Genomic DNA, 26,623 nt, shown 5'->3' with positions numbered 1-26,623 from the left:
TTCCCCATGGAACCCAAGAGCCAGGAAGGTAGTCTGTAAATAACTGCCTTGGAAATAAACTTCTGTGGATTGGACATAACCCAGATCAGATTTTCAAGTGTGTTGTAAATTACCCACAGCCAGGGCATAGGTCAAACATATTTACTAGCGTTGAGCTTCTTTCCTCAGATTTACCTCCCAGGAGTATCTGAAACCAGGAGCAGAGAATACAGAGGCCTGAGGTTCAGTTTTGCTCACCTCCAGCCCCAGGAGGTTATTTATTCCCATGCTGACACAGCAGTTTTGTCTCCTGGCCTTGCACTGGTGCAAATAACCGTAACAGCAAGAAGCATTGTTTGAATTTTTCTATTATATTAATGCTGAAAAGATTTTTTTGTGATTAAGGACTGCTTATGACTAAGCTGACTTGAACAGTACTATGATAGCCTTAGAGACATGCAGGAGATCAGAATTATATAGGATCAGATATGGGAGAAAGAAAAGAAGAGAGGGATTGCAGCAACACTCCCCCCAAGAGGGGACAGAGGGAGCTGACAGATCTCCTCAAAAGGAGTGAGTAGTGGAAAAGTGGGATAACTTGCTATTTTAGGTGCCATTTAGCAGAATTTGGCCCTAAACCTGCAAGATCAAGATCAGTTCTTGGACAACTTGAGCAAGATTGTGTTGAGTAAGATGGGAATTGTGTTCCCATCCTATATTCCTTGCATGGTGCAACATTAGCTGGAAAACTCAACACCTTGAAGACAAACATAGGAAGAGCATATGTAGCATTTACCTGTGAAATCAGGATTCATTGCTGAGAGCTGTAATGCTTTTTAGAAGAAGCACACATCACAAACTCTTCATGTTTCCATGAGTTTGACACAGGTTTAAAGATAAAAAGCTGATGTGAAGAGGCACCCATCAAAAACCCTTGGGAGATGCTTTTTGTGATTTCTGAGATAATCCTCTGAGGTTTCAAATTATGATCTAAGCCTGAGCTGTAGAACTCATGAATTTTTTCAGAGATAAGCCTAATTTAGAAAAAGTGTGTCCTATATTAGATATTGCATCTTTTAACTGGTTGTATTTCCATGTGAGATATTTCTCTTAAGAAGTTTACAGTAGGCTTCAGCTCAAACAGTTGTATAACCTTAATTGCAAAGAGTACTGGCCAGACCAAGACAGAGAATTTCCTCAGATAGGATAGGAATGCTGCTCTTTAGGATTACTTTGTATTAGATTGAATGCAAAACTTTCAGGGCACCTGCAATTTCAACTAAAAGTTCAGCCAGTGCAAATCTGATGAAGCACCACTGCACTCGGTACCATCACCTCAGGTTGAAGCCCTTATGTGCCCCTTGCATCCTTTTGTCCATCCATCCTCTTACTGTCAAGGCTCCCAATATCTTCTGAATGAAGCATAGGCCTGACTTTATAAGCATGAAACAGAAATGGACACCGAGGTGTCATTTTCCCATTGCACTCAGAGTGTAGGTGTGTACAATTCCCATGGAGTCAACACAAGGAGAAAGCCCAGCCATATCCCCCAGTGCCTCATCTCTGAGTCCCTGAGCCTCCAGAAGTGTGTCTTTCCTGCAGCTACAGAGTCTGTGGTCCCCGACTTGGCAATTCAAATTAGGAGACTAAATTCAGGAAGATAAACCCAAGCTTCTGTGCCTGCATTGCACCAAAGAGTGGAAAACTCACCTGCAAAGAGTCACAACAGATCTTTATGTCAGCAGGTTCCCTCCTCCATCTGGGAGGTAACTGCACCTTACACCAGTGAAAATCACCCCTCTAAAGCAATCCTGGGTTCTCAACTGCCATCCTTCCTGAATTTTCAAAGTAGTGCCCAAGCTGTGCCGAGGAGTTTGGCTACCTCTCCTGGTGGATTTGGCTGCAAATTAACCTTCATAGCAGAGCCCCGTTGGCTTTGTGAGAACTGGCAAGTCAGAGCATCCAACCATCCATTAGTGAATGCTGTTAGCAGGAGAAGCACTGCAGGGCACTAGGTCAGGGAACAGAAGAGAAACCCAAGTAGGTCACACTCACTAGAAATGCCAATTCATTCTTAACTATTCATCTTATCATACACCTCTGATGGGCCTGGGATTTCAGGAGAAAAATTAGTGTCTCCCCCTGGAGCCAGAGTGGTGGTTTCATTCATCATATGTGTTGATGAGAGCAGACAATGGAGACTGTGAAGTCCCTTTCTCTGAATCTTAACTATCACTGCCTCTTGCAGCAGGTCCAAGAGTCATGGGGAGGGCTCTCATCTTCTCCAGTTCCCTCTCAAGTCAATCAGCTGGAAGGGGTGTTCTAAGATCACATTTATTAAGTAGAGGATAAATTTCAAGTGCCACTGCTTCAAAGTGCCTGTGACTCGGGGAGCTGCCTAGTGGAATCAATTAGGGATGCACATATTAGAAATATCCCTCTGTCTTCTCTGCATATCCTCCCCTCAGATATCAGTGTTGATACCACAGAGAGTTTTGTCCCTAAAGGGCAAATTATAAAGACAGTAGAAAGAAAAGGAGCTGGAAAAAGTGAATAGGACACAAGGATGCTCTTATACAAGTAGAAGATAGAAAATTCAGATGGTTAAGGCAAAGAAAACGAACAAGGGAATACTCACAAATGTTGACATAAAAAATGGTCAAAAGGACAACACTGAATGTTATTATTTTAAGCTTTGTGTGGAGTTAAATGGAAGGGCTTTGGCTATGGTGGTGGGTGTGGATGTGCTAGCTGAGACTCCTTTCACCCCAGTTTTAATATCCAAAAATAAAGTTTGTCTTATAGTGCGAGCTGTCAATTGAGCCTGCTTTTCAACAGAAAAGGAGAGAAAGAGAGAGACACCTCCCTCCTCACATCAGAGCAAGGCAAGATTAATCCTTTCCTGTCAGTGAAGAAGGAAACAAGCTGAGCTGGATGCAAGCCTGGGGCAGGACAAGCCTCCATCCCACACACGTGCCTGGCCTGACAGGGGTTGTGTCATCTCGTGCCAATACACAGTGTCAACCCAGCTTTGCAGCTTATATTTAATTTAGTTCTTGCTCTATACATTGATGTTTGAGCTTGTTAATCTACCTGACCCATCAAAACCTGCAAGAGCTGCTGCCTCCTCTGAGCTTTTTCACTGCTTTATCCAGAGTTTGAAGTGGAGATGGTGAATTCTAAATTTAGAGTGACTTCAGCAGCACACAGCATCTACTCGTGCTTGCACTCCACTGTCTGAAAAGATGATGACCAAACCAAATCCAGATTTCCTTTTAATCTGGCCTATTTTAAATCAAACTGCAAAGAAAGATACTAAAGCTGCTACTGTGAAACGTGCTGCTCCATGAATTAGTAATTGTGTTTATCTTCTACATTGGGGATTTTTTGCCTGTGTTGCTGTTTTCTTACTGCCACTCAAAGCGAGGAGCTTTTATTTGAATGAGACTGTTTCAAAGCACCTTTACACTCATGTAGAGTCAGGGACCTATTTACTTTCTGACAGTTATTTACTTCCCGTAAATATTTCACAGCCACAGGATCTCCCAGATGAAAGCAGAGTTTGCTCTGTGCTCCTGTTCTGGAGTCTAATTAAAAACGGAATAAAATGGGAGGGACGGAGCTAAAGTGCTAACTGCCATGGATGTGTCTAGAGGGAATTCAGCAAGGGAGCCTGCTTCTTGGCACAACTATTGAAGCATAAAAACAGAGAAAAAATGCCCAACACAGAACTGAAAGCCCTGAGATGGATGAGAGGAGAGGCTTTCAGAGACAAGAGAGCTGACACTGCTCCTGTACAAACTGTCTGCTGCCATCACTGAAAAGTTGGTCCTCGTTGCTATTTCACATCACCAAAGCCAGACCCCTCCTTTGGCCTAAGTGCCCCTCACACAGCACAGAACTGAAGTCACCAGCAGCATCTCCATGTGCCTGCATCCCCACCAGCCCAGAGCCACCATCACAGGAACAAGGCTTCTGCATCCTGGAAAGCTGAGGGCACATCCTCGCCTGGGGCAGGTCACTAATGCCAGTGATGTACAAATACACCTTAGTACCTATAGAGGTTATAGGACTTTTAGCAGAATTGGTACTTTTAGCAGAATTGGTACTTTCTCCAGCATGTTAATCACTACAGCAGAATGTTTGGCACTGCAAAGGACTCCATGCCTGTGCTACCTTTATATTTGGATAATTTCCCACACTCACTGCTCCAGAAAAAGCCAGGGACTTCAAAGTGATCAAATAAAGAATAAGAAAACAAAGATCAAGCATTACTTTCCCTGGCTTTTTTTTTTTTGTCAGAAATGCCTTGTTTGCTGTTGGTTAAGGAAAGATTACTTACCACAGCTGTGTAGAGGGCAAGGATAAATTGCTAAGGGCTTTGAGTGAGGATTTTTCACTTAAAAGAGTGCATTTGGAGACAAGGGAGATTATGAAAAATCCTTTAACATGATCCTTAAGCTATCAGACTGTTTAACATTATTGATCAGTGCAGTCAGAGCACATTTTAAAAAAAATCTATCAGATTAAAATGGAAATAGATTTCTTGTTCTGATTTCTCATAAACTTCATTTCACTTTGCATCAGGGATCTTCTCTGAAAGAGGAGCAAGTCCCCAAGCCAGAGGTGGTGGCCCTGCCAGGAATATGCTGCCCTACATCTCTGCCAGCTCATTCTGCCTTGGACACAAACACAGACCCAGCAACCACATGTGTGTGAGGGTTCTGTTCGAACAAAAAAAGGGACATTTTTCAATAAAAGCCCTAAACCTAACACCTCAAATGAAAAGAGACATCTCCTAATAGCTCATTGCTACAGAAATCCTCTTTAATAAGAAGGAACATGATTTGGGTGTGTTTTTTAAGTACCCTTCTTTTTTAATACCTTCTTTATAAGTCAAAATATATGCATATTTGATTGATGTCAATCATCCAGCTGAACAGCAAAGCTTTCATCTCCAAAGTGCCCATGATGGGGATCACAATTCTGTGGATTTTGTGTGCAAAATAAATAAAAAGAAGGACTTTTCCTTCAAATTAGTGCCCCAGAAGTTGTCAGCAATAGTAGTAAACAATAGAAATTATTTGTATTAATAGCTATGTTTATTCTAATGATGTTGGCATTTTCTGTGAAGATTAGTTGGCAATAATGTTGCAAATACTATTACAAGGGAAATATGCACTATAAACCTAAAATAATTTGACTGACCTATGTTCTGAAGTAAAATATTTACGGTAATGAGATTCTAATTATCCCTTGTTATGGCAGACCATTCTCCACACTCCTCTTTATTGATAGGAGATGTATTGTTTCAGCATTTTAACTCAATTTATTTTCTCACATTTGCATTTTCTTATGCATGGAAAATGAGAGATGATCATTACCTTCTTCACTTTGCATTCAATTTACATCAACAGCACATTACCTCATCCCAACTCATTTATCTACCACAGAAATTTGATAACAAAAGCTACTGTCAGCGATGAATAAAGATTGTTTCAAATGAAGCTAGAAGAAACAAGATGAATTATAGGTTTCAGGACCTTTTGTTTGCTCAAGAAAGGGAAGATAAAGGATTTTTTTCCACCTAGGCAACACGGATCTCACGAGGCTTTAACTCACATTCAGAATCTTCTATTTACCTGCAGCTGATCAGTCTGTGTTGTATACAAAAGTAACTCCAAATACCCATGCAACCATAAATGTTTCTCCCGTTTGCTTCATGAAGGAACATTCTTAATTTTTTGGACTGAGTGCACAGAATTTATGGTTCATAAGCTCAAGCAAACACTTTAACAACTACCCAAGGGTTATTGTAACCTCATAGAAACTAATAGCTCTCCAGCCTGGAAGACACTTCTCTGGGTGGTGTTTGCCTGCTTGTGAACATTCACAGCACCATGAAACACACTGTTGGATACCCTTGCACTGGCAGTAGCAGAATATCCATCTTGCTTTGCTGGAAACTAGTGAAACCTGCCAGATCCCCTCTTCCAGCTCCCCTGCTTTAACAAGCCATCAGAGCCTTGAGGTTCTTGCTGCTTTTCCCAAGCCTAGTACTAGAGCTAAGCCAATACCAAAAGGCAATAGCATAACCAGCACATTACAAATGGAGTTCTGCTTTAAAACACCTCTGTCTAAGACTTTTTGATAGCTGGGCAAGCCCCAAATGTGCACAGCTACAATGATGGATTCCAGTTCTGCCCTGTGCATGGTGAAATGGGGGGAGAAGCAGAAACTTGGAAGCAGGTTTTGAGGAACAGGTCATTGATGGAAAGCCCACAAGCACTCCCTGGAGTGGGAGGAATGATTTGGTCTTACATTCCTTACAGCTCCCCAAAGGAGGGAGGTCAAGGGACAGTTTTGGCTTTTCCAGAAGTTTATGTTTCTTTTTTTTTTTACAATAATCAGTGTTTTGCCAAAATAGGTCTTTTACCTTGAAATAGGTCTTCATACTGAGGGAAAGTCAGAAGAAGGGAAGAGATGGGGTTTAAAAGTTGTAAGTAACCCTCCACTAAATATGAATGGTTTCATGCAAACCCCCACCCTTTCTTTTCTGTATGAAAACCTACTATTTTTCCTATTTTCCTCATCTTCCCTTCCTTTGAGTGTACTCTTTGGCCAGTGTGGATCAGGAGCAGTCTGTAGACCTGCCCTGGGCAGAGGCTTCTCTACAGCCAGGAGCCTACCTGCTCTCCCTGCTCCAGTGTCACTTCTCAGCACATCCCTACACCAGCCAGTGTCCAAGCCACCGAGTAGCAGGTTCCTTCCTGCAGCCTCAGGTACAGGACCTAGGAAACTCCATATGTGCCCAGGGTTTGCCCCAGCAGACCTGGATAATGGACCAATCACCTCACTTCATCCAGGTTTTTAATTAGGTAACCCATCCTGGCTGACACAGCCTTGCTCCAAGGCTGCCTGGTCTCTGAGAGGGAACATTATCTGTAGGGTCATCTTCAAGGGAATTGCACCTGCTCTTTTTGATGAAACATGGACTGTGGTGAAGTCTTTGAAAATACTACTGTTGATTTTCAAATGGTCAACATCCCCTGGGTAGGAATGGGAAATTCAGTGCTTTAAAGAAGTTCTCTGAAGCTCAATTAATTTATTCTTGAGCTATACTCAACCCCCAAACATGGCAGTAATATCCCACACAGCAGAAGACGAGCCCAAGGACTGCAAAAACCTGGCTTGTTTCTTGCACGTGGACGTGCCCTCTCCTATAGCACCCAAGCTGTCATTTCAAGCTTCAGCAATGGCACATCTGGGGACCTTAAATTAAAGGGTTACCCAGAGTCAATAAACAGGCACTTGCACTTTGGAACTATTGACTGAGCTCCACCACACGAACAAGTTGTCAGCGAGAGGTTTGGGCGGTGGGAAGAAGATGGCAAATATCCCCCTCGTACTCTTCATTTGTCTTCTGGCAGCTTGTCTTGGTGATGAAAGTACAGGTGAGTCCATTTAAAACCTAGAAAATCCTTCACTTTTGGGTACTGGGTGTTACAGACACTGGCAAAGAGACAGTTTGTCACTTGACAGTGGGACAGCTTGTGCAGTCTTATAAGAGAGGACAGCTCAGAGGGATTGCTGCATTTCATAGCTCCTCCTTAAAGCTCTGGTTCTTTTCTTGGGAATGAAATAATAGTTTTTATGCTGATTTTACACAGACTGTGTCACAGGGATTAATTTTAAGAATGGAATTTTTCTTAGCTTTTTTTCCAGCTTTTAAGCTTTCAGAGCCTGATTCAGCCATTTTAGAATGCACACACATACACACACATAGAAGCTAAAAAGGGGAGAGAGTTGCTCATGGAGTAACATCCACACGTCTTTGTGCGCCGTCACTTTGTCCTGGAGTACAAGCAAGTGCTCACATCCATAAAACAGTCATTGGATTTGCCACTGCAAGGATTGTTTAAAGCTAAGCCCAGCGTGAATTTAACAAAGACTGTAAGATGCAGCCAAAACTGTAGACAAGATAGAGCAGTTGATGGATGTGGGCAATCACACATAGTAATGCAGGCTGTTGCTTGATTTATCTGTAGCAGCAACAGTTCCAGCAGAGTCTGGTTCACATCCAGCGTGAGTTCTTGTTTGCTGCAAGGCTGGTCTTTCTTCTTTCATTAAAGCATTGCTAGTAGCAGGTTAAAAAAAGGCTCTTTCCAAAATGTTTGCAAAGCAGTGAAAAGTGAGCAGAACCTCATATTGGTACCACCACCCACTCAGGTGTACCCACTATAAAATACAATACTCAGCTGGCAGGACAGGTGTGCCCCCCCCAACACTTGGCCCAGAGACCCATCTCACCCTATCAGATACTGGTTCAGAAGCTGGTAAATCATGTGTGAGTGTATTCTTAGTGTGAGGATGGTTTCCAGCCAGGTGAGTGCCATTCCTGTCACCCCATGGCGCCTGCAACCTTCAGTCCAAATCAAGTTTTGATTGTAAAGCAGCATGTGGGATGAGTAAGCAATGGAGAAAACCTAGAGGGATATGAGGGAAGGTAAAACTGCATTCATTAAAATGAGTTCCCTCCATTAAATGGGTTAATTACAGCAGGTGCTTGGCATATCCCACTGGGAAGAGAAGAAGGGGCATGTCTGACACAGCTGCCTCACTCCATGCAGGGCAATGTGCAGCTGTGCCCACACCGTGTTCCCTGGGCACTGAGCACGTGGGGAGCCCAACAGGGTGACAAAACCAAAGAAGGCTGCTCCATCATTCCCACCTGAGCCTTTCCAGCCCAGCTTGGGGTCAAGCTGGAGGCTGAAGCCCATGCCAAGAGGAGAAGGGGGCAGGTCTCCCCCAGCCAGGATGTGCAGCCACACAGCTGGGAAGGCCAACCTGGGTGTACATTCATGTCCCACACGTAAACCACAACCCTGAAGCTGGGAAGGGACCAGCAGTGCTTAAAACAAGCCTGGCTTCATCAGAGGTCAGTGCTTTTCATTTTAACCAAAACCACACTGGCATGAGGAAGGCAGAGGTGCAACCTTGCTGTACAATGATTAAAAGCTGTTAGTTCAGTCTCTTGCAGAAAGATCTGACAGTGAAGGGGCTTGTTACACTGTCAGTGGAATGGTGTCAATCAGACCAACCTGCCTGGGGCTCATGAGAGCTCAACAAAGCTGATGACCTGAAGGCTTTGTGAGGTTGGGGTCTGCTCTGCATCGGGTGCAGGAGTTAGCAATGAGATGGGACAAGTGGCTGGTACTCACTCCTCACTCTCCTGTATGCCCACCTGGCTGAGCTTATGCTCTCTTTAGCCCTCAGAGGGGTCAGTCCAACAGGTGCCCAACCCCCTACCAGCACAGAGCCCTCAGATGAGGGCCCGTGTCCCGGGGGGCCACCAGCAGCTCCAAGAGCTGCTCTACTGTGCCATCTGGTGACAAAAAGGGACACGCTGCAAGTGCTAAGGGAGGGTGGAGAGAGAGGAGAAGCTGGGGAAGCAAAGTGGGGAGCTCCTTCGGGTGAACAATGTGTTTTAAAGCAGTGGGATGGGGTAATAAGAGTCCTCAGCAGAGATGGGGTTCTCTGAGAAGGGAGTCAGAAGCAAACTCTGGCAGGAGGCTGCCACAGGATGGCAGCTGCTGTTGTCTCTGCTGATGGGACGCATGGCCCAGGAGCTTGGCCAGCCCACTGAGGGATGCACGCACCCTTGTTGACATGACAAAGCCCAGGGCGTGAGGAAAGCTCATGCCACCCTTTCTGTCAGCAGGAAATGGTGGGACCCAGGTGCATGGGCAAGGAGGAGGAGCAGGGAGAGAAGTAAATGGCCCGTCCCTTCCAAGGGCTGCAGCTGCTTGCAGAGGCAAATGGCCTTTCACAGCCAAAACAGGCAGAGGCAGCTAAAGCAGGACAATTTCTGCATCCAAACAAGACCTCACCAAGTAGCAGCATGAAAAAGCCTACTATTTTCCCCTCTCAAACAGCTTACTCCAGTCTGTGCATCTGTAATAGGAGCTACACCCTCTGCTTTGGGGTATTTTAAGCATCAAACTTCAGGGCTCCCAATCACTGTCTTGCCATCAGTCATTTCTGTCTATTGACTATTTTGACACTTGATTCTCCAGATTTGATGCTTTGAATTGCACTTAAGTTGGGCACCAAAGAAACATCAGGTAGATGATAACACTCAGGAAATGTCCTTGGCCATGGGGCAAGAGGAAGGTGGATGCCTGAAAAGGGCTTGCCTTCTGGTAGAACAAAACCCTGACAGTCCATGCCAGCTGTACCACACGTGCTGCTCTCCAGCACCTCTTTCTGTTCAAATCGCAGTCTTCATCGAGAACAAAGAGGCAAGCTCGGTTCTGCAGAGGCAAAAACGAGCCAACTCAAACAGACTAGAAGAGTTTATTCCTGGGAACCTCGAGAGAGAATGTATGGAAGAAAAATGCAGCTTTGAAGAAGCCCGAGAAGTATTTGAAAACCAAGAGAAAACGGTGAGTGTCACTGCTGCAAAATGGCAACAGCTTGTTCCCCCCTGCCCACACCTCTGCAAGCCCTTCAGGTAAGTCCCAGAGGGGGAAGAGGAGTGAACAGCAAGGGGAAAGCCTGCAGGGCCAAGAGCAGCATCTGGCATGGCTGATTCTCATTTGTGATCCATCTCTTGGGCTGGGGAACTGCTTTAAAGGCTTTGTGGGTCACCATTGGGATTATGGAGGGTGGTTTCCCTGCCAGTCTTTTCCTTCAGTTTTGGAGTCATCCCTGTACTACTTCAGCCAGACAGTGCCCAGAAATTAGAAAACAAAGGAAACTTCTTTTCTTTTTTTTTTTTCTTCCCTTTGCAGATGGAGTTTTGGAAAACATACGTTGGTAAGAGCTGCTTTCTTCCTGTTCAAATGATTAATACTCATCTCTCAGTGCATAAATAGAAGATGTTATTGTAACATACGTATTCCAGCATCCAGCAACTGTTATGTCTCAGAGCCATGCACCCTAAATTCTGCAGCCACCAACAGCCTGGGTCTGTCCTGGTGGTATAGAAATGGCAAGCCACAAAAAAAAAAAAAGTCCTAGCATTTACTTTGTTCAGATAGGCTTTTTAGAACAGATTTCCAAAACCTCACGGAACAAAACCCGTTCACACAGACCACGGGATCCGTTGAGCCCAGGTCTGGGCTCTGCTTTCAGCTGTTATAGAGTAAAACACCACAGCAATAATTAACACCCCTTCAGCAAACAGCAAATGCTCTGTTCTCAAGCAGAGATCTCCAGATAAGGCCCAGCCTCATGAAAGCACAGCGTGAATCCCTAGAAATGCCATATTAAAGTGGAGCCTCGACATGATCATAGCGAACAGCTGTTTGCAATTCACACCATTGCTCCCAAACCCTTTCTTCACTGTTTTCTTTTTCCTTTTCAGTCTCCACCTCCAAGGACTCCTCGGTCCCTTAACAAAAAGATTTCAATGCCCACTACAACATCTGAAACTAATTTTAAGGACATTTCAATAAATGAACGGCTTCGTAGATTGGCAAAGTGCCCAGAACATCTCACTAAAAAGCCTTAAATAATTCAGATTATTCAGTCCAGACTATAAAATAAAAAAGTTACATTTGCATTGTAGGACTGTCCTCTGAAAAAAACAGCTGATGAAATTCAACACTAAGTTTGTTTCCCTGCCACAAATTAGCTCATAAAAAGTAAGGAATGCCATATATTCCTCTATCATCTAAAGTGCCTGATTTACTGTTCAGTTTACAAGCTGCTATTCCCAACATGTGTAGCCCACAGGAGCTCACCCCTTGCACAACACCTAAGCCCCAGTTGCCCTCACCAGGGAGCAACAACTGAATCCTCACGTTATGTGCAACCCCCAACACCATAACTTAGACAAGACAAAACCATTTTGTTCCTGTTTGCAGTTTTACATTCCAACCCATTCCTGAAAGCACCATGAACTGCCACACTTACTGGCAGGACACAAAACTCAGCAAGGCCTTCCCCTTCCTCTGTGTCTTGGCATAAGCATTTCAAAGGGCATTCCCTGCCACTTAATATCACTGATTTACTCTTTCACAGTGTTAGATCACCAGTTTTGCAATAGTGAGTATTTTTGTTAAAGTTTCAGTTTATCAGCTGTAGGCAACTGTGAAAATAAAAGCTCTGACATGGAAGGGAAAATCTCGACCAATTAATAGTAGTACAAAACCGAGAAAGAAAGAGCAATGACAAAGGTTCTCAATCTTAGTACATAGCGAGGTCTCCGAACCCAAATGGACGGATCCAAACTTTCACAGAACAGACATTACTTTTAAAATAATCCAGATTAAGATACTCTAACGACTCTCGAGGAAGCAAGCCTTCTAAATTTGTCTGTCTAACCTGGCCAAGACACGAGGTCCTGTTGAGATGTTGCATGAGGGTGACTGAAGAGGGGTTCTATGGAAAGGAGCAGAACTGACCCACATAGGACAGGGTACACAGTTAGGACTCTGGGTAAAGAGCCGATGATGTTCCCCCAGCGCTGACATTGTCAGCACACTTGGGTGCCAGGATCTGACTTATTTTTGATTACAAAGAAGGAAGCAATGCAATGTCTTGCTCATCTTTAGTAGGAGGCCTGCATAGAGCAAGGCTCCAGCACATGACTGGCATGAGCCATGGTGGACAGTCATATTTGTTAACTCTCCTGTCTTCTCTCCAAGATGGAGATCAGTGCGACCCCAACCCATGCAAAAATGGAGCCGTGTGCAAGGATGGAATAAATTCCTATGTATGCTGGTGCCCAGCTGGGTATGAAGGCAGAAACTGTGAGATAGGTACGTACTGGGGGCTCATCCAGTGATTGTTCTGCTCTCCTTGAAATCCCATGGGATCAAAGCGGGCACAGAGTTTCATCCTACTGGGGAGTGTTTCAGACACATTTTGCTTTGGGCACTGCAGAAAAGCATAAATTGAGCCTGTTGGCAATGGGATTGCAGGGGGACATGCTTGGGGATACAGGAGCAGATATTTCTGTCCTCTCCAGCTCTTGGTCACGTCCCAGGTCCACCTCTTCTGAGCACCTGCTCTTATGCAGGGTTCAATGGAGACTCAGGCTCAAGGTCTTTTGTTCAGCTGTGGCTGCCAGCACAAATGTTGACAGGCAGACCTTCCTTTATCTTCCCAGCACAAGCCTTTCTGGGGCTGTCAGTGTTCAGGGACAGCATTCACACCCACTGAAAGCAAGAGTTTTCCACTGACCCTAATGGGGTCCCCATTCTCCCACTCCCCCTCTCCATTTCTCATGCCAGGATGGACAGCAGATGCTGAGCAGGACAGGATTATCTCAACCTCCTCTCCACAGCACTCCACTGAATTCATAATTATAATTATCAGCAGCAACCTTGATTCTGAAGGCAAACAAAAGGCAAATATTTTCCTGATGGGTTGAGGAGTTTATGAAAACCAAACAGCTGATAATTTAAGCAAGAGGGATATTCAGCTCTTATATTTATAATATAATCAGGGGCTGTGCAACTTGCATAATGTGCTAGACTCACTGCACTAATAAAAGATTCTCTTTCTAGTTGTGATTCTGCTCTGGCAAGAGAGGAGTGTACGTTAAAAAGAGCATTTCAAAGCTGCATCAAATTTAAATAGTCTCATTGCAGATTTCTCGTGGAAGTGAGACAGGAGCAAAAATAGAGCTAGAAGTGAGGCGTGAAGAGGAGCTCTGTAAAAATAGTAAATGATGGCATTAAAATGGCTACAGGAAGGGAGGTGTCCTTGAGGAAGTAGGAGTGGAGTTAATCTGCTGTGAAGTTATTTGAAAACTCACTGAGAATTGCAAGGGCCTCTGCGGATTAGTGGTTTCGCACCTCCAAGAGATGGTGTTCCCTCCACAGAGGAGTGAGAGGTGGGGTGGGAAAAGGCAGGTGCAAGTCATGGGAATCTTGCTCTGCCTCAGGCTGGGACATGTTTCATCAAACATCCAGCTGAAATAGGTCTTCCACGTCAGGCTGCCACAATTTATTGGTATGTCAGGAAGAACATAAGGCTTTGTTGGAGATTTCAACTCAGAGCCCAGTGATAATCCCAGGACAAAGCCCTGCTTGGGTTCAGGGTTTGCTCCCATCTGACACACGGTGTTCTCTACAAGCATCCACACTGGGACTGGATTGCTGTAAGCACAGGGGGAGGAAAGCAGAACAACAGCAGGGAAATCACGTGGCTTGTAACCAAATATTTGCAGGAGTCCTTCAGGGTCAGGCTGCCAAATTTCAGAGAGCACGCAGTTGTTGGAGGCAGGAGACTGTGCCAGGACTCTGGGGGCCTTGTATAGGCTTCTCAACCTGCCTTCTTGAAGAGTTGCCTGATGCTCCTTCATTATGAGCAGGGATGTGATTTGGAAGGATGATCTATCTCCTTACAGACAAACATCTGACCAGTTGTATTTGGAAAAAACTCTCACAGTTTCATTTTAATTTCTTTCAGACTTCACTTGTGCTATTAAAAATGGAGGCTGCAAGCACTTCTGCAGTCATGACCCACCACAGAAGGTTGTGTGTTCCTGCGCTGCTGGCTATAGACTTCATGAAGATGGAAAGTCCTGTGAACCTACAGGTTAACTCTTAAACTATTTTTAAGAGATTTGGGTTAAAGTTTTCAAGGTCTTGCCCTGGATTTAGATACATGAATCTCATAGAAATGCAATATCCTGTTGGAAACCAGACTTGTTTTCCTGCTTAGCAAATGTAAACAGCCTGACCTGACCCTGCACTTTCCCAAAGGCAGATGTGGGGTCAGGCTCAGAGGATTCAATTTAAACATCTTTTTTGTAGCCTATGTGGGTGGAGAAGGAGGGTAGTTGTCCAGGAATTTGTTCATAATGCAAATGTTTGTCTTAGGTGGCTGCTTGCACAGACTACTCTCCCACCTGCAGCCACATTATATTTCTAGATATGGATCAGTAGTTTTCTGGAGGCAGAAAAGTGATGTTCAGCTATACCAGCATCCATTCAGCCAGAGCTCACTCCCATGTTCTTCCAATAGGAGCTACTGTTTGGTTACTTCTACGTTGAGGATGCCTTGGACTTTTTCAGAACAAAATATGATCTTTCTAACTGTAAATCCTTCTGATAGTCCATTTCATGACTGGTCATCACCCAGTTAAAATTATCTGAGTTGGGTGGATACAAGTAAAGCTTTGTTGTGGTCTGTCCTCCCAACAGCGTGTATTTGCACCCAGAGACCCTCAATAACAACTAGTCAAACAAGGTGGTTTAGCTGTGGTATCAAGTGGGGTGGAAGGGAAATGCATTGCTTGAGGCTGAAGCTTCATAAAGGGCTAAAGAATAGCTGATTCTTGCTCTATTCGCCAGCTTTACCTTGCTCCTGAGCTGTTACAATAACTAACTACACAGACATGTGCAGACCCAACCCACTACAACACAGCAAGTTAATTGGGCATGAACATCTCAGAAACACATCTGGCAGAGGAGAGAGGAGACTTTGCAGACAAATATTTTGTCATCTAAAGTCAATTTAACATTTGATGCTATCATATTTCTAATACCTGAGTGTAACAGGTTTGCACATCTGAGCTTGCATGCAGGTACCTACACAGGTGAGATAGTTTGCTAAGATCTGACAGCTATAGCCAGGAAATCTTTGAGCTCTTGGAAGTGCTGGCTTTCAGGAATCAGTGTAAGAAGTATCTTAGGCTGGGAGTCCTGTTAACAGAGATAATTAAAATCTCAGGCCTGTGTTGCCCAACATGCTGTATCACTTTCACTGGACCAGAAAGGTTTACTGTTAGCAATAAGATCATCTTTCAGGTTGGGTAACTGCCCTTCCTGCAAAAGCTTAGCTTTTGTTGGCTCTGAAACCTTCATTTCCTGGCCTAACCTCAGGGGTAGCACTTGCCATCACTCAACACTTATTTAAGTCCTGTTCCTAAAGCAGGCTGTTTAACAATAAAGGATGAAATCTCCATAGGCCACACTCACATCTGATTTTACACTAATGTTTGTTTGCTCAGTGCTGTCAAAAGCTTTTCAGATGAAAGACAATGCCTGATGCTATTTACTATTTTGACTGCCACTATCAGCAGGAATTCAGCACACACTGCATAGGAGAGAAAGGGAAAGAACTCGTCTGAAACAAGCCTGCAGATGAGCTCTTCATTAACAGAGAAAGTCTACAATCTACAACCCTAGAAAGAGTTTATTAATGTTTTCCTCACCTTGGTGCCAAGCAGGATTATCTGTACAATTGGCAGATCTTATTTCCTGTCCTCTCCCAGCTGGACATTTATTGTTCTGGAGTCACTTGCCATAGAAATGCCAGCCAAGTGCCCAGCTGCCCGACATGAGCCTCCCAGGTATGCACCACAGTATCCCACCAAAAGAAGGCACAGCTGCCCCAGCCTGTCAGGCGTGCATTCTCAACAAACAAGCTTTTTTCATTTTTAAAACTGTTCAGATGTCATTTCTAAAGCCCAGAAATAATTTATGCTTTTGCTACTTTTACATATTACCCGCACTGCAGCTCAAAGGCACAAGCATGTTTGCACAGGGTCAGCCCACTGACATGTGTCTCTCCCATGTCAGTCCAAAACAGGGTGCTGAGATGAGGCAGCGTTTGCCTTCTCACCTGCTCCTTCAGTTGCTGTAACTCTCAGGATGACACAGCCAGTCATAACTGTGACTGTTTCGCTTGCAGTGCCGTATCCCTGTGGGAAGATCACGGCTCCTGAAGCAAAGAGCAAGCTCACCCGATCCATGAACACCTTTGAGAACTGGAACATAACCGGCGATGACCATGAGGATGCTCAAGACGAGGTGCTCGACAACATCACGGAAACCAGCACTGCTGCCACCACGAAAATCACACCGATAATTAAGGAGGGCACCCGGGTTGTCGGCGGGACAGACAGCATGAAAGGCGAGGTGCCTTGGCAGGTACCAGCTATTTCTGCAACCCTCCTGTAACCCTAGCAGTCGCTCTGCTAACTTATTTCTTTCTGAAGGCAGGATCATCTTACTTTTAAATACCCAAAGCCCATCTCTGAGGTTAGAATAGCACTAGGTCTCAAGTTTAACAGGAACACAGTTTCTTTCTGTACATGGTTTTATGTCACAGCAAAAAAAGTTGCCTGGATGGGGGTCTACCCTGGCAAAAAAGCCACAAGAGCTTTACCTGGTGGGGCACAAAGGATTTGGTTTTGAGCTACAGCAACAAATTGTCCAGTAGTCCATGAATTTACCAAAATTAGGCTGAAGACTGAGGAAGGGGAGCTTTGCAAGGAACAACACAGCTCAGTTTTTAGCTCCATCAGTTTCAGCAGATCATAGAATCATAGAATGGTTTGGGTTGGAAGGATCTTAAAGATCATCTAGTTCTAACCCCCTGCCATGGGCAGGGACACCTTTTGCTAGTTCAGGTTTACACAAACGCATGGGTGTGATATCCTCCTGCTTCCACAGGTTCTCCTGCTGGACAGTAATGGTGAGGGCTTCTGTGGCGCATCCATCATCAACGAGAAATGGGTGGTGACAGCAGCGCACTGCCTGGAGAAAGGCCTTGACATCTCTGCTGTGGCAGGTGAGCACCTCAGGCAGCATCGGGACAGAGAGCAGGGGAGGGACATGAGACAGGACTTGCACAGGCCAGGCCAAGGCATTGCACAGAACACTGATCCACACCATCCTGGTGGGCAGCAGCGTGGCACAAGTTGCTATAGGGCACAAGGGCCCCAGTTGCAGGTTGCAGCATTTCATCAGCCTGGTCCCTGCAAGTACCACCACCTCTGGTGGGAGCAGTGAGCTGGCTCTGGCCTTGGTCCCAAAGCCACGGAGCTGCTGGACCATATTGTAGACACAGTTCAACCTGACCGCAGGCAAGCTCACCTGAGCCAGACATCCAGGATGCTTTAAAGCCCTATGGACTTCAGTTAAAATTCTGCCTCGTGAGCTGGTGTGGTGGATGTTTAACTCTACTGGCCACACAGGCCTCACTGGAGAGTTCTGATCTTTGAGATCACACTACATTTTCACACAACTCTCAGAGAACTCTCAGGATTTGTGTGGCTGCTTCAAGAGGAGCATCAGTCACCTGACTACCTCCTTGCAAGGAAAAGATGACTACTTTTGCTCCTAACTTTTTAAAAGTAAATAGAATTTATGTATTGAGGTAGAGAAACCGGGCTGGCATGTGGGAAAGTGTGCTTGTACAGCAGGATCTCTGGGGAGTTAGACATAGGCCCTGTAGCGAGGCTGCACAACAGGTTATGCTGCTACTTAAAAAGACAAATGTGTATCTGCTTGAAAAACGGTGTTTCCCCCTGACTGGTGGCACCCAACTGTGCCAGACCTCCTGCTAGGAAGCCTGCTGATAACTCAGCGTGGGGCCTTGGTGAGCATCAAGGCGCCACATTTCATAGCTGTGGCAGAATCAGCTTCCCCAAACTATTTGTTTCTTCCCTGTATAAATATCTACATAGGTTACACCAATAGGTACAGGAGGGGAACAGTGACATGGTTAGTAATTGCTACCAGCAGTACTGAGAGGAGGCATGGAAGATCCATGCTTTCTGTTGAAGCACTATGAAATGTAGTAGTGACAAAAATAACATTTTATCTCAGTCTTGACACACTGAGTTTATACCTCCACAAATGAGCTCATCAAAAGGGCTCCAGCTGCACCTTCATCTTCCATGCTAACAAGGTGAAGCTCCTGAGTGTGCCTGGCTGGACTCTGGAGGCTTACTGCCATGGAGCTGGGCACTACTGCCAAGTCCTGGCAGGATGAGGCTCACAGCTTGCACACAGCATTTTTTGCTATCTATTTCCAGGCAGTTTTGCTGGAAAGCTGAGCACAAAGTCCAGCCTTGCACCTCTTAATGTGGAAAAGCATAAAATGCCCAACGCAAAAACAGTTTCCCCCCAAAAAGCACATTTCCACCTCGACAGAAGTTTTGTGTTTGCTGCACATGCATGCAAACTGCCTCTCCTTTCAGGCTCTCTCCTGAACATCACACACTCCCTCCATTTAGGATATGTTATCAGCCAAGTCCCCTTGCTCTCCCTTCACACCACTCTGCGGCACTGCTGGGTTTCCAGGGCAGAATTTTGGCCAGACAACAAGTCAAGAAAGCAAAACATGGTTATGCAGGGCTCCAGGGACTATTGAATTTGTGCCTGCACCACCTACACAGCACGGGCAACATCAGAGTTCTTCACATCCATTTGTGCTTTGTATATAACATCTTAGGAGGCCCAAAAATCTATAGCAGGAGGTGGGAGAGGCATTTCCCTCCCCTGTACTTCTTTGCCTCTCCACTTCAATCCCTGAAACACATTTTTAGGTCTCCAACAGTAGCAAGCAGCTGTAATGTAAGAAAAACCATCTGAAAGTCTCCCCCACATCTGTCTTGCATTTACACTGTACAAACACGGCCTGCAAAGGAGCTGACATTCACACTCTGCCGCAAAAAAACCCCTCCCAGAGCACATCGGCACATCGGCAGCACCAGCCACCCCTCCCACCTTCGCCAGCATTAGCGTGACCGCAGAAATCCACCTCACCTCTCTCGCAGGCTCCGTGCTGCTCCTCGCAGGCAGCCGCAGCAGGCGCAGGACACGGAGAGGGCCAGCGGTGCTGCAGATATTGTTTAGAGGAGACGGTATATTCTGGAGATCACAGCAGAGCGTGTAGAAGCCCCGCAGCAGGGGTTAAACGCGCCCTGCGCCTCTGGGGCTGCGAGAAAGCAATCGGGAAAAGTCATCCTGCTCTCCAGCTTTCAGCACAGGCAGCACGCGGGCGGGAGAAGGGATACAGCTACAGGCAGACCCAGATCTGCCCATTCGCCGACCTGAGACCACGGAACATTTTCCTTTCCCTCTACCTGTTACACAAACCGGGAGGGGAGGTAACAGGCTGCCGCAACTCAATCACAGGAACCTGAAGCTGCCGGCAATGATTGCGAGCAGCTGAGCCTCGGGCGGGCGGTGGAAACTCGGGCACCTGTGAGCACCAGGATGTGGCATTTTGTAGCCTCCTGCACCCCATTCTGCCCCGTGGCTGTGTGGTTTTAGAAAAGGGAAGGTCAGGTTTCTTTTCCTAATAAATTATCTATTTTAAACCAAGATTTTTCATCAAAGGGCTTTGTTCCCTTTGATACAAGAACAACCTCCCCTCTTTGAGGGTGCTAAATCCCCAAAACAGCCACATTGCTACTAACTCTGGCAAAACATCTGGATCTTTGGCACATGATTGGACGATGTGTGCCTGGTGTCACACCAGTGGGTTCAGGTTCTGCCAGCTGCAGGGACAGAGAAGGCACTGCCGTGAGGAAACCTCTAGCACCCTTTGACAAGGAGCAAGTAGCCTGGCCAGTACGAGTCTCCCAGCAATCCGAGGGCTCAGCTCTTTGCAGCCACTTGGCTGGGCTGGAATTGCATTGGCATGGCCTCTCCAGGGCATGATCACTGGTCCAGCCACGGAGGGATCGAGCCCAAGTCACACTTGTCTCTGCAGGTGAGCACAACACTCGGGAGGATGACCACACAGAGCAGCGGCGTAAAGTGGTGAAAGCCCTTCCCCACCCCACGTACGATGCCTCGATCAACGAGTACCACAACGACATTGCCCTCCTGGAGCTGGACGAGCCCCTCGTTTTCAACAGCTACGTCACCCCCATCTGCCTCGGCAGCCGGGAGTTCACCAATGCCCTGCTGAAGCAGGGCACGGGGACGGTGAGCGGCTGGGGCCGCCTGCACTACCGCGGCCGACCGGCCACCACCCTCCAGGTCGTCAAGGTGCCCTTTGTTGACCGGCCGACCTGCCTCAAGAGCACCTCCACCACCATCCTGCAGAACATGTTCTGTGCAGGTTACCCATCTGGAGGCAGGGACACCTGCGAGGGGGACAGCGGAGGGCCCTACACCACTGAGATTGAGGGCACCTGGTTTCTCACAGGGATCACCAGTTGGGGTGAGGAATGTGCCAAGCCAGGCAAATATGGCATCTACACCAGGGTCTCCAAATATGTGAAGTGGATAAAGCAAAACACGAAGCTCACCTAACCCGAAGGAGTGTTATGCTGTGCTGGGGAGGCTACACTGTGCTGGGGGATGGACTGGTTAGTTGAAGAGAGACCCATAGCAATCTCCATGTTTTTGAGAAATCACTGCAGTTTAATAAACATTTCTAAATGAAATAACCTCTGCTCTTGGAAGGCAAAAGTTAAGAGAACACAATTAAAACATGGTAATAAAGAAATAAAAAGCCCTTTTCATGGTCCGTGACTGTATTCCTGAATGCACTGGCACTGCTGAGGTGGTGTAAGTCCCCAAATCCCAAATGCAGAGGCTGGTGTGGATGAGCTGGGGACTGGCTCACACATGCCCCAGGCCACTATGCCACCAACATTGCCCGCAGCTGCCACACAGCACTGTGGGCAAGGGAAGCCCAGCAGGCACTGGTGCCTCAGACACCAGCACCCACCATCAACCCAGTAGTAGGAGTCCATGAGAGAGGTGAACACGCACAGCAGTGCACCCACATTGCTCTTGGCCAGATGTTTTCACATGAGCCAGGCTGAGATGGATCACAGGCAGCAGAAATGCTCCTCCTGCTCTAGGACAGCATAAAATTGACTGCAAAAATTACCTAAAATATGTATAAAACTCATCTAAAGGTAGTGGTGGGCTTTATGCTAATGTTTTCTGCTGAACCAGGTTAGGATTATAAAAAGAACTGCTTAGTGTCCTGGTGTTTATATTAATCATGTTAAATTAGAGACTGCAGCAACAGGCACTGCTGGTAGTGACGGAGACTGTGTGTTGCCCTCCTCAAACAAGCTTGTGGGACGTCCCCTGAGCATGGACAGCTTGGGACACCCCAGAGGCAGACAGTTCCCTGGGAGACACCTGCCCCATGCCCAGGGTGGGCACTGGCACTGAGGCACAGGCAAAGGGAGGTGGCATTCCAGGGAAAGGTGATACTGGGCAGAGGTCCTTTGTCAGGGTGATTCAAGTGGGTTTAATTCAGTTCCCAGCTTCAAGGGAAGGGAATAATCCCAGAGGAAGGGAGGTTTACCTCTGATCAGTGCTGGTTCACCTTGTATCTCTTTCCACAGAAAAATCCAGAGGTGCATGGGGAAACAGCATGGCCTTTGGGAACTGCACTAGGATGCCTGGCATGGGCAGCTTGTGCACAGGCTTTACCACGCTTGCAGGCACCATGCATGGGACACCAGCACATCCCTAGAGGCAGAACTCACTGACAAGGGTCTCCTCCCTCCCTGCTGGAGAGATGTGTCCCCAAGACCACTTCTCTCCCACCTGGAAAAGGGCTGTTGTTGCCCACATAGCCCCCGTGGACCCACCCATGAGCACAGCCCTGTGGTCCTCAGCCCAGAGGTCCCTCCTGGCAGCACTGCCCAGTGCTGGAATGAAGGGAAGGCTGGGGATGGAGATGCCCTGAGCCGTGCTGGGATGCAGAGGAGGCTGGGGATGGAGACACCCTGAGCCAGGGTGGGATTTCAGTAGCTGCTCTTTCAGACGTCAGTATGAGCACTTGGATTCCTCTCCCAATTTCATTGTCACTACATCCAGCGAGAAGCTAATCGGATCATCTGCCACTGATTTACCTTGAAATCAAAATGCATATAAAAAGGTTTTAGTTGTTCCAAAGAAATTAAAACCAACGCTGTGAGAATTCTTTTTTCTCTAGAATTATAGCAGAGGCGTCTCTGAACAGAATTGCATATTCTCATATGGATTTATTTAACAAGTTTTTAATCTTTAAATATAGATTTAACACATTTTTTTACAGGTACATATACAATATAGTTCATTTAAACTTGCAGTCAGAGAAAATTCTCTACTGTAATTTATACATATACATGAAGAGCCTAGTTCAACAGCATACTCAGGGTAACATACCATGTCATGTGCAAAGTTTTAAATGTTAAAAACCTCAGACTGTACATTCAGATTCGCAGAACTTATCAACCTCATAAATTAATAAAAGCTTAGATTTAAAACTATGGAAGACAAAAAAGATTAAAACCATTTAATATGCAATGTGTGCTGTGTTTGAGACAAATATTTACAGTTGTACCTCAAAATGTGTACTGTTACCACAAGAATTGTTACCACTATAAACAGCCCTAACAGTAACTTAAGACACTCCTATTTTTTCACCTAACAAATGCATTGTGACCAATTTTAAAGTAGATGAAAAGAACCTGCAGTGGCTTAAAACCCCTCTGCCGTGATTGCCAGTGGCTGAAGGATACTGAGATCTTTCTAGGTCCTGTGGTGTTGCTCAGTTCAGACTCAGCTGGTCATGTTTTTGAGGGTGTACGGGGGTTACCCACAATACTGGCCACCCAAAGTGGAGGAAAGTCCACTGTGTGATGGGGAATCCCCAGGCAACCACAGCCATCAAGTAGTTCCACAATTCCTCCATACAAAAATGGTCACAAAAACCCCAAAACAAACCCCAGTATGTTTTAACTTAACTTAGGACTGTGTTTAAGAATCGGTTCACAAACAAAAGTCATAAAGGTCCCCCTTTAGTCCACAGCATAAACATTTCATTTGGATGGGACAGAGCAAATTCACTACTGCATGCACACTACTAACCCTGCTCTCCACATAGTCAGGTGCTCTTTGCACGTCTGTGTAAAAGTTCAAACCACCTGTACCTACCTATGTTCTACAAAAGCAAAACTAGATGAAGAAACACAAAATTAAATTATGAGTGTTCAACATTCTTTTTCCTTTCTCAAAAATTCAATAGATACATTATTATTAAAGATGCTGAAAAGTACAGTCTTATCACAAGAACATCCTTAGTGCAAACATGGACATTTAACTTGGATTTATGGCACGTGTTCCAAAAGTACATACATTAATGTAAACTTCAACACTTGCTAGATACAGGTTTCAGCCTTGGGACACTTTGGGACCCTAAGTGATTGGCGACAACCCTGAGTTGTCAGTTTGACCTGATCCAAACCTCACTGAAATCAAGGGGACTGACTGCAATGAGCTGGAGTCAGACCCTAAGTGCAAAAAGAGGATCTTTAGCATTATTGCATCTTCACGTGTGAGTCAGCCAGATAATGCTCTTACAGAACATTACATTCACATAGCTGAAGTAGATATTTAAGAAAAACCCACCCATAAAATCAATCAAGCAGGAGATACAGCTTCTTTGTTTGGTTTTGTTTTTTTTTTTTTCTTTTTGGTTTACCAAAACTCAACTCCTTTATTTGCAGCTTCAATAGTTGTCAGCTAGTAAGTAGGCAAAGCCTACTTTAACCTGTAGAGGAAGTTTCAAGCATCTAAACAAAGTGTCAGGAAACTGTAGTGTACTTCTCTGATGAAACATGATGGATGTCATGGAAAAGCAGCAGGTAAAATTAATAAAATACCATACTTTCCACAGGCGAAAAAAAAGAAAGAGCAGAGAATGGCTTCCTTTATGAGTATGAGAAGCTGCTTAGGACCCCAGTCCTGTTCAGTGCAGATGAAGCTGTGGAGGTCTGTGAATGTGATGAATAGTACAGGACAACTCCAACTATTGTGCTATTTCTCTGTAACACTTAGTTGAAAGCTTCCAAAGAGCATCGAAAATAGGATGCTACTAGTTCACCCTTAATTCAAGGGGAACTAAACTTTCTCGTGTTACACAGGGCAGCATCTATAAAGTAATGGAGAATGATGTTAATATTAAAGCATCTGATTCCAAGAAATACATTGTTCCCTGTAATCATGTAACATTTGTATAACATAAAAAAAAATAAGCGAACTCCTGCAGTTCTCCCTAAAAGCTGAACTCCCACTGGCTTCAGTGAGAGCCTTGACTAAGGCAGGACCACAGGGTTTGACTCATTTCCATCATCTATCACTTCATTATCACAGCAAGGCCAGCTGATATCTTCTCTAGACTCCTTATTTTGTCAGGCTCAAAATGGTTTTCTATGGTGTTACTAAATATCTGTTCAGTGAAGCTGGCTGGGATCTCAGGTCACAGGAGGAGACCCTGCTTTACGTTTCAAAGGCCAAAAAGAAATCAGCATTGCCTTTAATGGACCCTGCATAAATACAAAAGCCTGTGGCTGCAATCATTAAAGTGCATGAGTGATAGTGCAAACAGCTGTGCTGCATCTGCAAACTACAAGTGGCATTTTAACCAGGACTTGGACAAAACTTGCGTGTTTCAGCCAACATGCTTATGCCAGCCCACGAGAGCTCAAGAGTTCAGCCACATACAATAAATACCCTGATCTGGCAGATTTGAGCCACAAAAGGGTTGCCTCAAGCTCACCACAGTCAAGAGGATGATCCCCAGCACCCTGGCCAGCAGGAGCAGAGGACATGCAAGCTCAGTCCTTCAGGCACTACCAGCGGGGGAAACCTTTGCTCAGCTTTATGGCATGAAGAGCACACACAGGGGATCCCCTTAAGGCTTGGAAGAGATAATTTGGCAAGTAGGCTGTTAAAGCAAACTAGGACAGGGTCTGGTAGAACAGGTATCCTCCTTAAATCACAGAATTATAGAATCACAGACTGGTTTGGGTTGGAAGGGACCTTAATAATCATCTAGTTCCAATCCCCTGCCTAGGAGAGGGATGCCACCCACAAATTCAGGCTGCTTGGTGCCCCACCCAACCTGGTCTTTAACACTTCCAGGGATGCGGCTAAACTTAGTGGGTGCCTGCCTTTGGCACAGAGCATCCTTCCATGCCTGCTCTGAGTGCTTTGGACTCAAGACAAATTCTGCCATAACACTTTTTTTCTGTTTAAAAGAACTTGAAAGTTGTAGCAATGTTTCTTTTATATTTATAATAAGTAAAGGCATCTATCACTGCTTCTACTTTTCATTCTAATCCCTTCCTTTACTCTGAAGTTCCTTCAGACTACTCTATTTCAGGCTCTCTTTAAAAGAAATCAGTCTCACACAATCTCCATACAGCGAGTGGAAATTAGACACTCGCCCTTCTCTCTGCCCAGCTTTTAAAGTTCAGGTGAAAAAAGTTAAACTCTGATGTGAAAATCTGGGACCAAACAACATGTTTCCTTTAGCTTGCATCTGTTTACCACTGCTGAGGGAAAAGATTAGCAGGGACAGTGCTTAACCTTGATGAGAGGGGAGGCTGCACTGCTGCTGGACATGAGCACTGTGTCACTGAAGAGAAAACAAGTCACATCTACTTTGGGTTACAGCAAGGACCTCATTTCTGCTGACCCCACTCTCCCTTTGCCATGAAGCTGCAGCACAGCTGAGAGGTGAGACATTTCTTCCTTCACTGACACAGACACTGCCAGTGCTATAAATTGTAATTTTGGCACATCATCCACCAAGGGACATGCAGAAATGTTTTGTCTCCTGCCCTACTGCAGAAGAGGAGTTGGGATTGTAATGCTGCAGCCCTCACCTTCCCTGAAATGAAGAGATAATTCCACATCTTGTTAATTCATAGCAAAACCAAGTCAGTAGACCAGGCAATGCCTGACAGCTCTAGCAAGGCAGCTGGCACTAGCAACACATGGGTGAACCTCAGCAGTAGCTATTTTCTGAATATTGCTCTTTCTGAGCAGAGTTCTCTCCAAATTTTTCTCATTTTGATCATTTTGAGATCTGTGTGTAATCCCCTTCAATACAAAACATTTCCTATGGCACAAAAAATCCACGG

General features: G+C 45.5%; 3 protein-coding genes across 4 annotated transcripts in view; 1 reads left to right on the top strand and 2 right to left on the bottom strand.

Annotated features, from left to right (window-relative positions):
• The window catches only part of FGF13 (fibroblast growth factor 13), a 313,728-nt gene extending 294,016 nt beyond the window's left edge, over positions 1–19,712 (bottom strand). The window contains exon 1 of the mRNA XM_039382399.1: positions 19,497–19,712. The gene's annotated coding sequence lies outside the window, so the exon portion shown is untranslated. The remainder of the gene's footprint in view (positions 1–19,496) is intronic.
• Positions 7,351–21,196, top strand: F9 (coagulation factor IX). Its single transcript, XM_027742746.2, has 8 exons — positions 7,351–7,433; positions 10,261–10,424; positions 10,773–10,797; positions 12,633–12,746; positions 14,404–14,532; positions 16,633–16,871; positions 17,397–17,514; positions 20,449–21,196. Exons 1-8 carry the CDS (start codon positions 7,367–7,369, stop codon positions 20,994–20,996), a joined length of 1,404 nt encoding a protein of 467 aa, XP_027598547.1. The 5' UTR covers positions 7,351–7,366; the 3' UTR covers positions 20,997–21,196.
• Positions 21,197–22,691: 1,495 nt separating this feature from the next.
• MCF2 (MCF.2 cell line derived transforming sequence) overlaps positions 22,692–26,623 on the bottom strand; it is a 59,266-nt gene continuing 55,334 nt past the window's right edge. For both annotated transcript variants that reach the window (XM_027742745.2, XM_039382401.1), the window contains one exon: positions 22,692–24,627. In XM_027742745.2, the coding sequence (XP_027598546.1) occupies positions 24,587–24,627 (41 nt within the window). In that variant the 3' untranslated portion in view covers positions 22,692–24,586. The remainder of the gene's footprint in view (positions 24,628–26,623) is intronic.

Source organism: Pipra filicauda, unplaced genomic scaffold (genome assembly GCF_003945595.2).
Source record: "Pipra filicauda isolate LSUMZ 115617 unplaced genomic scaffold, ASM394559v2 scaffold268_size1050017_pilon, whole genome shotgun sequence".
Classification (NCBI taxonomy): Eukaryota; Metazoa; Chordata; class Aves; order Passeriformes; family Pipridae; genus Pipra; species Pipra filicauda.
The sequence above is the reverse complement of the archived record's forward strand: the minus strand, read 5'-3'. Positions and strand labels throughout refer to the sequence as shown.